General features: G+C 39.4%; 1 protein-coding gene across 4 annotated transcripts in view; it reads right to left on the bottom strand.

The window, feature by feature from the left end:
• Positions 1 to 14543, bottom strand: part of MELK (maternal embryonic leucine zipper kinase) — a 97526-nt gene that overhangs the window by 19574 nt on the left and 63409 nt on the right. For all 4 annotated transcript variants that reach the window (XM_032240079.1, XM_032240080.1, XM_032240078.1 and 1 more), the window contains 2 exons: positions 7441 to 7572; positions 1838 to 1960 (listed from right to left, as the gene is read on the bottom strand). In XM_032240079.1, the coding sequence (XP_032095970.1) occupies positions 1838 to 1960; positions 7441 to 7572 (255 nt within the window). The remainder of the gene's footprint in view (positions 1 to 1837; positions 1961 to 7440; positions 7573 to 14543) is intronic.

Below are 14543 nucleotides of genomic sequence, written 5' to 3'. Positions count from 1 at the left end.
AAAAAAAAAAAAAAAAAAAAAAAAAAAAAATTAGCCGGACATGATGGCAGGTGCCTGGAATCCCAGCTACTCAGGAGGCAAAGAGAATCTCTTAAACAGGAGGCAGAGGTTGCAGTGAGCCAAGATCATATCCTTGCACTCCAGCCTAGGCAACAGAGTGAGACTCTGACTCAAAAAAAATTATGGCCCATATACGGGGAAAAAAAAAAAAAAGTCAATAGAAATTGTCCTTGAAGAAATCCAGACATGGGACTTACCAGGCAACGACTGAAAATCAGTTTTTAAATATGATAAAATAACAAAAGGAATGTCTAAAGAACTAAGGGAAAGTATAAAAGCAGTGTCACAACAAATAGAGAGTATAAACAAAGATAAAACTATTTAAAAGAACCAAACAAATTCTGGAGTTAAAGAGTATAATGACCGTAACAAAAAATTCACTAGAGGGATTAAATAGCACTTTCAGGAAGCAGAAGAAAGAATCAGAAACCTGGAAACAGGTTAACTGAAATTAGTCTGAGAAACAGAATGAAAATAAATAAAAGAAAATTGAACAGGGCCTCAGAGTACTGTAGTGCACCATCAAGTGTGCCAATATACATGGAAGGGTAGTCCCAGAAAATACAACAAAGAGAGTGGGGCAAATAAAATATTTGAAAACTTCCCAAATTTGATTAAAAAAATTCATCTATACTAATTTTCATTAATCTAAAAAGCTCAACAAACTTAAAGTACAATAAAAATTATGAAAAGGAAAGAAAAACAGGTAATTGCCACCGAGAGTTGGGAGGGGAAGTTGACCACAAGGGGAATGAGGGAATTTTGAGTAGTAATGGAAGTGTTTAATATCTTAATTTTGGTGGTTGTTATACAACTGTATGCGTTTGTCAAAACACATAGAATTACACACACACAAAAAAGGTGACTTTCACTATTTAACTGCATGTAAAGCATATACTTTATTATATCTCATTTTAAACAAAAAAGAAGGCTGAGCACAGTGGCTCACATCTGTAATCCCAGCATTTCGGGAGGCTGAAGTGGGTGGATCACCTGAGGTCAGGAGTTCGAGACCAGCCTGTCCAACATGGTAAAACCCCATCTCTACTAAAAATACAAAAATTAGGCCGGGCGCGGTGGCTCACGCCTGTAATCCCAGCACTTTGGGAGGCCGAGGCGGGTGGATCACGAGGTCAAGAGATCGAGACCATCCTGGTCAACATGGTGAAACCCCGTCTCTATTAAAACTACAAAAAATTAGCTGGGCATGGTGGCATTACTGAGTAGCCTGTAATCCCAGCTACTCAGGAGGCTGAGGCAGGAGAATTGCCTGAACCCAGGAGGCGGAGGTTGCGGTGAGCCGAGATCGCGCCATTGCACTCCAGCCTGGGTAACAAGAGCGAAACTCCGCCACACACCGCCTAAAAAAAAAAAAAAAAAAAAATACAAAAATTAGCCAGGCTTGGCAGCAGGTACCTGTAATCCCAGCTACTTGGAAGGCACGAAACTCACTTGAAACTGGGAGGCAGAGGTTGCAGTCAGCTGAGATTGTGCCACTGTACTCCAGCCTGGCCAACAAAGCAAGACTTGGTCTCAAAAAATAATAATAAACAGGAAATAAAGGAGCAGTGAAGTGCTCTAAAATAGAATCTTGGCTTTCTTCAACTTGGATATAATTGACTTCCCTTTCATTCCTAATCCAATTATCTCTCATTAACATTTTCAGTGGCTTAAGAATTCATTAAATTTGCAAGCACACCTTGGTTTCACATTAGTCTGGTTGTTTTTGTAATTGAAACAATATATTCTGCTTTAAATAGTAATAAAAATTACTAACCTGTGATGTTTGGGGAGTAGCAACACCTGTTGATAAATTATCTTCACACCTATCATAGTCTGTTAATCCAGCCACATCATTTCCATCACTTGTGTTCACATCTTCCAGGCTCCAATTCTTTGACTTTTCAATGAAAAGACAGAAGAACTTAAAGACAACAGTATTATGATTCAATATTTAAAATATGGTCATGCATCACTTAACAACACAAGACACATTCTGAGAAATATGTTATTAGGCAATTTTATCATTGTGTGAACATCATAAAGGGTACTTACACCAACTGAGATGTCAGAGCCTACTGCACACCTAGACTACACCTAGGACCTACTGCTCCTACACTACAAACCTGTGTAGCATGTTACTCTACTAAATACTATAGGTAAATTTAACACAACAGTAAGTATTTACGTATCTAAACAAATCTAAACATAGTAAAAGGCCAGGCGTGGTGGCTCATGCCTATAATCCCAGCACTTTGGAAGGCCAAGGTGGGTGGATCACTTCAGCTCAGGCGTTGGAGACCAGTCTGGGCAATATGGTGAAACCCCGTCTCTACAAAAAAAAATACAAAAATTAGCCAGGCATGTGCCTATAGTCCCAGGTTCTTAGGAGGCTGAGGTGGGAGGATCACTTGAGTCCTTGAGGTGGAGGTTGCAATGTGCCGAGACTGTGCCACTGCACTCCAGACTGGGTAATACAAAGAGACTGTATCCCAAAAAAAAATTTAAAAATAAAAAAAAGAAAAGAAAAGGTACAGAAAAAACATGGTATTATAATTTTATGGAACCACCATCATATATGCATTTCAACGTTGCCTTTATGCAGTGCACAACTGTATTCCAGGCACAGAGCAAGGCCCTGGAAACAAAATTTAATAGGAGACACTATATTGAAGGAGCTGACCATCCAGTATAGAAAAAGGAAGTCAGAAAATTTCAGTTCAAAGTATCAGAAAGGAAAATCTCCACCTCTCAAATAATATGTCTTGCAACATTCTTATGTTACATGGCATACTACTTTTTGTTATCACGTAATCACTATACCAGACAACTCTATTGCAAATTTACAAATAAAAACATTTGACAAAGTAGAAGATGGAGGGGAAACAACTTCCAAATATAGGTTTCTTCTTTGTAAGAATCTACAGGGTAGTTAATAATTTCTACCAGGAAGAAAATTAGCCTTATAAAGGATCTCCCAAGGATAGGACATCTGGGGTCTTGTGCTAACAATGCCACCAAAATAACTATGTTCTTTCATTTTTCCCCCTCCATAAACTAAGGGTATACTAATTATACCCTGAAGACTGTGGGTGTACTTGGACTTTTTATTTCTCCTTCCTTCCTTTTCCCTCAATATCTTGTTAATATAACCAGGCAATTTTACTTAAATTTCTTATATCTCATCCTTTTTTTCCCAAAGTCTCACTGCCACTATCCTAGATCAAGGACAAATCTTCTCATACCTAGACTATTCAAACAGACAATACTGTCTCTACCACTAATCTTTCCACCTTCTCAACACAGGATGACAGAGTTCTCCAGGATTACCAATAACCACCAATTAGAACTGGCTGCATGGAGAGGTAGGCTGAGAAAAATCCTAAAGCTAAGTCTAGGCTTGGTGGAAAGAAGTACAGTGCTGTACGAATGACAGCTGTCATGGGTACTGCAGTAGGGACTGATAGCGCACACAGCACCCCTGACTGAACAATTCTATACACCACTGGATGAATTTTTTCAAAATCATGTTCATGTCTCTCTCTCTTGCTCAAAAATCAATGGCTCCTCAGTAACTACTGAACAAAGTTTAGGCTGGTCCAAAGGTAGCGAGTTATCTCAATTGATTGTTCACAGTCAGTTACAGATCGAAATCCTTGTTCTACTCTTCCCCGCTTCTCACTACTGCACTTGACTAGTCTTAAAAAAATAAAAAATAAAATAAATAAAGATAAAATGAACAAAGTCTAAAATTCTGATGTGCATTTTCAGGTTCTCTGTTATTTGGCTCTTCCCTACCCTTCCAGCTCATTTGCTTGCTCTCTCTCTTCCCCTACTTGAACTCTTCTTTTTTAACGCAACAAGTCCAGCCACTATCAACAGAATACACCAAGCACAATTAGGTGCCCATGCTTTTGCTGATTCCATTTATCCTGCCCTGAATGTTGTGCCACTTCTTTTTCATCTTTCTAACCTCGACTGTTGGTCCAGTTTGGATCCCATGGTGATCACTCCCGTCCTCTAAAGCTCCCCAGCACAACTCTGACCACTTTTCTGGCCCCCATCATCTACTATGATGCAGTATTATCTATCTATATATATGCCTTGCCTCAACTTGACTGTTAGAGAACAAGTCCATACTTTACACAAACTGGTTTCCCAGCAACCCAGCATGGGGCCTGAAAATGCTAATGACACTGATAACAATGTGGTCTTTTGTGGTTCCTGGACCAGTCTGTATTACCGTTTCACTGGAAGGACCATCTATTGATTGATTGATCATGATTATTTACTTTCTTATAAACAACACCCCAGAGAAAAGGGATAATTCTATCAAGGGGAAGAACAGTACAAACAGACTATGTGACTTGCTTCATGTCTCAATTTGCACAAAGATCAGAATAGACCCCAAAATTTGATTTCTATTTCATTTATCATTAAAATGTCTCTTTATCTGCAATAAAATTGATTCAATAATATGACTGTCCAAATAATTAAATTATTAGGTAAATGTTCATTATGTAGTAGATGGAAGATAAGAGTAACTATCTTCCCAGGTCTTTTCCACTTACAACTCATGTGAGCAGATCAATTGAGACCAGGCCAATTCAGACATAAGAAAATCCAGGCCAGGCACGGCGGCTCGCGCTTGTAATCCCAGCACTTTGAGCCGAGGCAGGTGGATCATCTGAGGTCAGGAGTTTGAGACCAGGTTGGCCAACATGGTGAAACCCCGTCTCTACCAAAAATATGAAAATTTGCGGCAGGGAAGGGCGGTGGCGCACACCTGTAATCCCAGCTACTCCAGAGGCTGAGGCAGGAGGAGAACCACTTGAACCCGGAAGATGGAGTTTGCAGTGAGCCGAGATCATGCCACTGCACTCCAGCATGGACAACAAGAGCAAAACTCCATCTCAAAAAAAAAAAAAAAATCCAATGGCTCAGGCCCCTTAAGTAAACTGTTATAAAATTTAGTGAAAGTGATTTTTCTAACTTGAGCAGAAGCAAAATTCAGGGTTTTGCATTTTCCTGGACCCAAATGTGTTACCTGCACCTGAAAGTTTAAAGGGTTTGGCAGTGCAGGCAGGATGGGGGATTGGCTGATTCATGGCGCTCATGTGCAAAAGAGCTGCCTAGGCAGAGAATATTTACCAGCCATTAAAACTCTCCAAAACAGACTAGAAAACCAACCCAGGAATAAAAGTATCTCCCTTCAGAGATTTCTTTACACAACAGCCAGTGTACTGACCAACCAGGGAGGGGAAAAGGAGGGTAGGTTAGGTCTGGCAGGGACATAAGACCTACTATGCCTGTAGCACTTGACTAACAAGGAGTAAAAGGGGATCTAAATGAGGTATTAAAGGAATCTGTGGGAGGGGGAATTCAACAAAACAGGTGGCATTTTAACTTTTTTTTTTTTTTTTTTTTTTTTTACAGTTTTGAGGAGTATAAAGTGAAAACAAAAATCACTTCATCCACACAGTCAATTGTGTTATCTTGGATTCCATAAAGAAGGCCAACTACTTCTCTCTGAGGATGAAGTGCAATTTCCTAGTGCTTACATTATTTATCTTGCAACCTGAATTAATCTGAGGGAAGATGACATTACAACGTTCCATACCCCTGTGGCAAAGTATCTGGAGAGCTGAATTTTAAGCCATGGGAAATACAAAGCATCATATAGAAAACAAGGACTAACACAAACATTTAGGGATGACACAGTGTCTCCAAATATGTAAGCTTCTTCACCATTTTAAATGTCCATGACAGGCCAGGTGCAGTTGCTCACGCCAATAATCCCAGAACTTTGGGAAACCAAGGAGGGAGGATTGCTTGAGCCCAGGCATTCGAGACCAGCCTTGGGCAACATAGCTAGACCCCATCTCTACAGAAAATTAAAAATTAGCCAGGTGTGGTGGCATGCACCTGTAGTCCCAGCTACTAGGGAGGGTGAGGCAGGTGGATCGCTTGAGCCTGGAAGTTAAGACTGCAATGAGCCACGGCTGCACCACTGTACTCCAGCCATGGCAACAAAGCGAGACTTTGTCTCGAAAATAAAACAAATATTTTTTAAAGTCTATGACAAGCTAGGCATGGTGGTTCATGCCTGTAATCCCAGTACTTAGGAAGGCCGAGGCGGGCGGATCACCTGAGGTCAGGAGTTTGAGACCAGCCTGGGCAACACAGTGAAACCCTGTTTCTACTAAAAATACAAAAATTAGCCAGGCACGGTGGCGGGTGCCTGTAGTCCCAGCTACTCGGGAGACTGAGGCAGAAGCATCGCTTGAAGCTGGTAAGTGGAGGTTGCAGTGAGCCGAGATCACACCACTGCACTTCAGTCTGGGGAACAAAAGCAAGACTGCGCATTAAGGAAAAAAAAAAGTCCATGATAAAGAAAACTGAGACAAAGACAGCAAAGTAGAGAAAAATAATTTGGCTATAACTTACTCTTATGCAAGAATTACATGAGCTCTACCTACTGCTCAAAATAACACAGGAAGAAACACTAATCAACATGCTCCATTTCAGTAAAGAAATGCAAATTATAAAAGAAACAAAATCCTAAACCCTTAACATAAATGTCAAATATTTATCAAAATATTTCATGTCATATAAAGTATCATATATTCTGTATCACAGATCTTATTCCCCAAAATTTTTAAATTTTTCTCTCAATTCAATAATGTGTCCTTTAAGAGCATCTGAATGCATGTAAATTATATAAAAGTACACTTTTTAAAAATGACTGGAAAGACACAGCAAATATTAACTATATCATCCACAGGTAGTAGGTTTATAAGTATATTATATTTTCCTTTTAGTTCATCGATGGCTTAAACATTTCTACAGCCATCAGGAATTGCTATTATGGGGAAAAAAAGGGGTTTGGGGGAGGTGGTTTATAAAATGCCATGTTAACATTCAGAATTTTAGAGGCTGGGTGTCGTGGCTCACGCCTATAATCCCAAACACTTTGGGAGGCCAAGGAGGGCAGATCACTTGAGGTCAGAAGTTTGATATCAGCCTGGCCAACATGGCAAAACCCCATCTTTACTAAAAATACAAAAATTAGCCGGGCATAGTGGTGCACATCTGTAATTCCAGCTAGGCTGAGGCACAAGAATCACTAAGCTGAGGTCACACTATTGCACTACAGCCTGGGGGACAAAGTAAGTCTTGTCTCAAAAAATAATAAATAAATTTAGAGTTCAACTTCAGAACTTCCCATTTGTCTCATCAAAAATATTGAAGTCACAAAACATCTTGCCTCTGACTCCTTGACACCAGAAAGTTTACTTTCCCAGTGGTATATGCCCTCAGGAACAGGGAGGGCACATGACAAGACCCGAAGGTGTTCACAAGACAGGCTGTAACACTTACCTTGATGTCTGCAAATGGGGTAGCACTGGCTTGTCCACAGGAAAAAGGAGGAAGCCTTAAACGAACTGGTTTTCCCCGAGCCTTCTTGGCTAGAAGCAGAAGATAGGTAGCTGTGAGGTGATCATATTGCCACTAGAGGAAAAGAAAATCAAGTTGGTTAGAAGGCTACATGTTTGTGGAAATGATGTTCTATTTTAAATTAACTTTTTTCTTCAATGTAACATTCAGAACTTTAAGAGCCAATAGGTTTACATGGCATATGATGAAAAATAGCAACCACCACACCACACCTCCACACCCATGCAATTTCCACTCCCTCTAAGGAACAACTTTTAAACAGTTTAGCTATTTCTTCTGCTATTAATTCTGTACTTCTAAACTAAATGCTTACATAGCTTAAAATTTTTTTCAGCTTCAGATATTATGCATAAATTTCCTAGTATTTATGAGAAATATGAATTTAGCTCTACTGCAACTCCCTCCCTGTCCCACATATCTCCTCCCTGTATCCTCCTACTATAATTTTATCACAATGTTTAGCTAAGTTAATATTTACATTATTATGATTATGTAAATAGCATTCACAACTAAGTAGGGATAATGTTCAAAATATTTCATTCGTACCCTGACACCATCAAAATAGAGGCCAAGAGCTCAGCAGGGTCCTGGGAGACTCCTGTCTTTCCAATTATTATTCTTTTAATTATGAGAAGAGGGGAGGCAGTAGTGTCCAGGCTGTTCAAGGGAAGTAACAGGGCAACAGGCAGGGCACTGGAAGTACTGGTTATTTACCAGTCAGTATATAAATATACTAATATTTTAACAACAAATGTGGTCATGCTGGCTGAATATTAGCTCGGCAGCTAAACCACACAGGGTGCTATTCTTGCCTTTCCATTTTTTTATACCTTTGTTTACCCTAAAGATAAAAATAGTCAGTTATTCCTTATGAATTGGACTCCGCCCTCTCCAACACTTTACCTCCTCTCAACATGTTCATACACATCTGCTAACAGCTTCCCCACTTAGAGAGATTCCACCTAATGTCTGCATCCTATGCTCCACTCTGGACCAGGTTCTCAGCCAGCTACTCAATTGTCAGTCTAAGAATTCCTTTCCCCTCTATCTTACAATGTAGCCCCGGTTTCCTAGATTCTAAGTATTCTTCTTTCTTGGTTTACTCTCTTGTTTTGGTGGAACATATCCTCCAGTGATTTCCTGAGGGCACATGCATGGGAGATAAATTTTTTGAGATCTTGCATGTCTGATAAATGACTGCATTCTGTTTTCACATTTGATTCTGATTTGGTTAAGCAGAGAATTCTGGGTTGATAATAATCTTCACAGTTTTGATGGCAGTATACTCTTCTTGATTTTAGTCTAGCTACTGAAAACCTATGGTTACTTAGGTTTTGATTCTCCAGCCTTTGTGTATGACCTTTCATTTTTATCTTTGAAAACTTCCTGAATCTTATATTTTCACACAGTTTTCTGAAATTCCACTAGAGCAGGTCTTGGTATAAATCTATTTTCATCTACTGTTTCATCCCAAGTTAAGCCTCTTCATTCTTGAAAACTCATATTCTTCAGTTCTGGAACATTTCTCTTTATGTTATTTTTAACCTAAAAATATATATATTTTTAAATTTTTAATAAAATAGAGATAGGGTCTCACTATGTTGCCCAGGCTGATCTTGAACTCCTGGCCTCAACCAATCCTCCCATTTTGACCCCCCAATGTGTTAGAATTACAGGGGTGAGCCATGGCGCCCAGCCTGGAATATTTCTTCTTGAATCATTTTTCTTTTTTTGAGACAGAGTCTTGCTCTGTTGCCCAGCCTGGAGTGCAATGGTGCAATCTTGGCTCACTACAACCTCCACCTCCTGGGTTCAAGCAATCCTCTCGCCTCAGCATTCTGAGTAGCTGGGATTACAGCCACATGCCACCACTCCAGGCTAATTTTTGTATTTTTAGTAGTGACAAGGTTTCACCATGTTGGCCAGGTTGGTCTTGAGCTCCTCGTCTCAAATGATCCACTTGCCTTGGCCTCCCAAAGTGCAGGGATTACAGGCATGAGCCACAACCGAGCCAGGTTCTACTTTTAAAAGATTTCGAATTAATTTCATTTTCAAACACTTTTACTGAGCTTTTAATTTCTATGGTTACATTTTAGATTTTCAAGAGCTATCTCTTGGAATGTTCATTTTTATTCATCTTATTCCTACATCAAGAATGAAAATCACTTCTCTTATCTGAGAATATTAATTAGCAGTTTTCAGCCATTTTCTCCCACTCCCTGCATATCTGGGTTTTTTTCTCAGTTTCTACTTTTTCTTCTTTTCTCTCCACACCCTACTCCATTTGTTCTGATCTCTGACTCTCATGTTAGAAGTTTTCCTAAATTTCTGGTGCTCTTTGGTTATCTGTTCCTACTTAAAAGTGAAGAATTACATTACACAGCTGATTAGAGGCTCTAGGTGTATGATGCAGCTGCTTAATACCTCAAGGGCTTTTCTCTGAGATGAATAGACAGAAACCAGAACTCCCAACCACTATATAGTAGGACATTTATCTTTGCTTTTCCCTAGAGATAAATCTACCAATATTTTCCCCACCCTCATTGCAAATAGGATACAAATCCTGGTTTTAGCATTCTCAAAGTTGAATAGGAAAGGGAAGTAGAGATGGGGTTCGCTGTTCAATATAAAGACTTTGTGCACCCACTTCAAAATGGTTTAGAATGGTTCACCATCCCCACTTGAGCTGTGTCTGGTACAAGAATGCTTTGTGATCTCCAGTCTTCCGCTGGGATCGGGGAGAGGAGGCTGTTGTGCAGCACAGGTAGAGAAAGGAACCCAGGGTTCTAACTGCTTCTAATACAGGCTTTCACCCAGTCTTCCTGTTTTCTCTCCTCACTTCCCTGACTTCAGAGGCTCCTGGTACCTCTGACTCCTGAGCCTTTCTGGAGCTCTCATCAATTTGCTTGTTGCCTTTTCTCACTGCAAGCACTTAGCTTTCAGCTTTCTCCAAAATGCTCAGAAAACTACCATTTATCTATTTTATAACTTCCAAACTTCTATTGACATCCCTTTGTCCCCCCTTTTATTCTGTTTGTAAATGTTTTGCCTTTCTCTCCCTTTTTATTAAGGTTTTAGGAAGTGTTTAATGTAAACATAGCTGTTCGATCCACTATGTTTAACTGAAAGTTTCTAAATAACATACTGAGAATACTATGGGGCTATCTGCCCTACAGAAGTATTAAATGTTAACAGTACTGAATAGTCTTTCATGCTATGTAGCTCCCTCACAAAGTGCATGACTCAAAAGTCAACTACCAAATCTGTTTTCAGTAATGAATTTTATTAGTTAATAACTTAGATGGCCACAATCATAGTATATGCTTTGAAATTTGCATAATGACCCAATCAATCTAGTAGGGGAGGCATAAAATATTGTCATAAATAATGAAATGCTGCCTTTAATCCAAACAGAGTGAGGAAAAGAAAGGACAGAAAAGGCTTCATGGCCGGGTGCGGTGGCTCACATCTGTTTTAATCCCAGCACTTTCAGTTTTCGGAGGCCAAGGCGGGTAAATCACTTGAGGTTAGGAGTTCAAGACCAGTCTAGCCAACATAGTGAAATCCTGTTTCTACTAAAAATACAAAAATTGCTGGGCGCGGTGGCAGGCGCCTGTAATCCCAGCTACACAGGATGATGAGGCAGGAAAATTGCTTGAACTCGGGAGGCAGAGGTTGCACGGAGCGGAGATCGTGCCACTGTACTCTAGCCTGGGCAACAGAGCAAGACTCCATCTCAAAAAAATAAATAAATAAATAAATAAGAAAAGAAAAAAGACTTCATGGAGAAGGTGTATGGGAAACTATGGTGGGTGGAAACTATGTACTTATAATCAATCTTCACTTTCCAAAAACTTTGTTAAATATTTTTTTCCCACCCTACATCTATGATAGCCCTATGTACAATAGCCACCTTTTTGAAAGAGATGTCATAAACTGACTAGAGACAATGACTCTAGAGACCAGAAACAAGTTGCCACTTTTCTTATCAACAATGGCACGGCATAACTCAGGCATTGTAAATAACTCCCGGATAGTGCTAAGAGTTTTAGAATGTGTTTTCTAAATATGCCTACTTCTCATTACAATAAGATGCACAGGAGAATTCTGTGTTCAATAACAGATAAATCAACACATTAGTTACACTTTCAGGTGATGTCAATCCACAAGTCTAAGACAAAGGTTTCCCTTATCTTTTAGGCAATTCCTTCATTTGAAAGTCAAATGTCTGAAAGTGATAGGGTTACCTATCAGGAAGTTCCATTTCTAGAAAACTAAAAACATTTTTAAATCGCCAGTTAAATGTGAAAGAAGTGTCTGGGCACCTGGGTTAAAGAGAGGCAGCTACTAGTGCAGAGGAGCAGAGACATGGAGGAGTGGCCTCTACTCTTCCTCTGACCCTCCTCCAGAGGCCCTCACTCTTTACACACATGGGTGTTTACAAGACAGGGGTGGGGAAAATGGATCTGTCCTAGTCTGAATAGGTTCCCGAACACACATGTGCCCCTTAGTGAAGGCCCCCTAGCAGATGACTGGCTACTGCCACAATCCAGAGCCGCTCAGCGCTTGAGGAACAGGAAGAAAGTAAGGAAAGCACTGTTGGGAATCTCAAAAGGAATACAATGAGCTCATTCAAAATCTTGAGACATAGGAGACTCACGGCTGCATATAAAAAGCAGTTCCAAAAAAAAACCAGTTCCAGATCACTCCTCTATATAATCTAAAAGTGGGGGTTCTTATGAGTTGAATGTTTGAAAGTAATATTGTTTCTCTCCCTCTGCACAAAGATTGGCAACATCACGCTGAACTAATCTCTCTCTGTCCTGTCTAATCAGCCCCAAAAGTGAAGGCAGAGCTCTCAGGACGTCACAAAAAATAACAGACCCTGGCTAATCTCAAACCTGGTTTTCCTGAGGCTCTTCGAATTAAAAGGTATGTAGAACCAACATGAATTCTCTGAGACTACCCAGACATGGGTTTCTCAACCTTGCACTATTAACATCTGACCTGGATAATTCTGTGTTGTGAGAGGCTGCTCTTCTGTGCATTGAAGGATGTTTAGCAGCATCCCTGGCCTCTACCCAATAGATGGCATTAGTACACATACACAAACCCCAGTTATGACAACCAAAAATGTCTCCAGTCACTGCCAAATGTCCCATGAGTGGCAAAATCACTCCTGGTTGAGAACTGACCTAGACCAACACTTTTGAAGCTTTACTGACCATAGGAAACCACTTGAAGATTTGACGCAGATTCTGATTCAGTAGGTCTGAGGTGGGGCCTGAGATTCTGCATTGCTAATAAGCACCTAGATGCTGGTGCTGCTGGTCCTAGACCACACTCTGAACAGCAAGAATCTAGAGCACTGCTTCTTGATTCCTGAATGCATACCACAATCAGCTGGGAAGCGTTTAAAAAATTCGGGTGCCTGGGCCATAACCCAGACCAACTGAATCATAATCTGTGGGGTTGGGACCTACACATCAGGAGTATTTTTAAAGTTCCCAAGAGATTTCACTGTACAACCAAGGTGAGAATCTCTCATCTAGAGTGTGCAGCCTATATCCTACTCATCCCTGAGACTGAACAAGGTATGAACAGGGATTTAAGAATGAGAGGAGAGTACAAAGGAAGGAAAACTATTACTTTCCTCACTGCATTCTTGATGTTGGTCATGCTTAACTTTCAGAATACCTGAGAAGATCTTTAGAGAGCTGTAACACCAGGAAACAATCTCTACTATGCTTCGTTATGTTTTATGCATCAGAAAGAAAGCAAATAGTTCATCTTTCCGTTTTGCTTTTAAGTCTGAAAATTATAGGTAGAGACCTCATAAAAGATACCATTTTAAAGACTTTTTTTCATGATTATTGAAACTCTAAGTATGCTACTTTTAAGATTCAGATTTTTAAAGTTTATGGATCTCATACCAATTTGTCCTGAATAAAATGACATGATGTCTGGGATTTATTTGGAAATATCCCAGCTGGAAAGGGAAGAAGGGAGAAAATAGTAGGCTATAGATTAAATGGGCAAAATGTTATTAACTACTGAAACTGAATGATGGGAACATTCAGTGTGGTTATACTGTTCTCTCTACTATGGTGAGTAAATTTTTCTATAATAACATTCTTTAAAATTTCAGTATCTAAAGTACAGTCTTCCATTAATGATCATTCCAAAGAAAATGTCCTACAATTGATTTTTTGATGGCTTAAATGGAAACAAATTTTCACTGATGAAAGAATAAGGACCTTACAAATCTTACAGTAATTCCCAGTTCTTATTATTTCCCTAAAGGCACTATCCACAAAAAAATAAATTATACTACCATTTCCAGACATACTCTGTTTGTCTTTACTTATTATGTCATTCAAAAGAATTCGTTTATATTTTCTCCTTACTGAAAAGAACTGTGCCTTAGCAAAGCTTTGTTTAATTAAAAAGAAAAATTTCTTAATGACTCCACCTTGCAAGTTAAAGAACAGATAAAACAAACATAAATCATAGGTGATAGAAGACAAAGCACTGGGCCAGGAGCAAAGTGAGGGAGAAGTTTCAACCTTCACATTAGAGACAGCTGTGACTACCTTAATCTCTTAAAACACACACACACACACACACACACACACACACACACACACTCAAAACACAGATATGATCTAGAGACTGAGTATCTGAAATAGCCAATAAGCCAACACTAGAATTCATAATGCTTTTATGGTATTTGGTTTGTCTGCTTAGGGGTGTCGTGACACTGCTGGGTTGCTTTCAGGTGAGAAGAAAATTGCTATACATCTACCTCATTTCCACAGCAGAAATCTAGTTGCATGTGAAGTAGTCAAAATTAGAACTCTGTCCATTCTCTGTGCACTAGTTTGTTGTTTCTTAATTATTTTTTCACGATAATTCTTCATCAATGTTTAAAGTATCAAATGTTCATTTTTAAATAAGATATCTAACACATAAGGACTGTGTGAAAATCATACATATTTTTTAAATTCAATATTTGTGCCCATAAT

Source organism: Sapajus apella, unplaced genomic scaffold, assembly GCF_009761245.1.
Source record: "Sapajus apella isolate SASKATOON/1434 unplaced genomic scaffold, GSC_monkey_1.0 scaffold46, whole genome shotgun sequence".
Classification (NCBI taxonomy): Eukaryota; Metazoa; Chordata; class Mammalia; order Primates; family Cebidae; genus Sapajus; species Sapajus apella.
The sequence above is the reverse complement of the archived record's forward strand: the minus strand, read 5'-3'. Positions and strand labels throughout refer to the sequence as shown.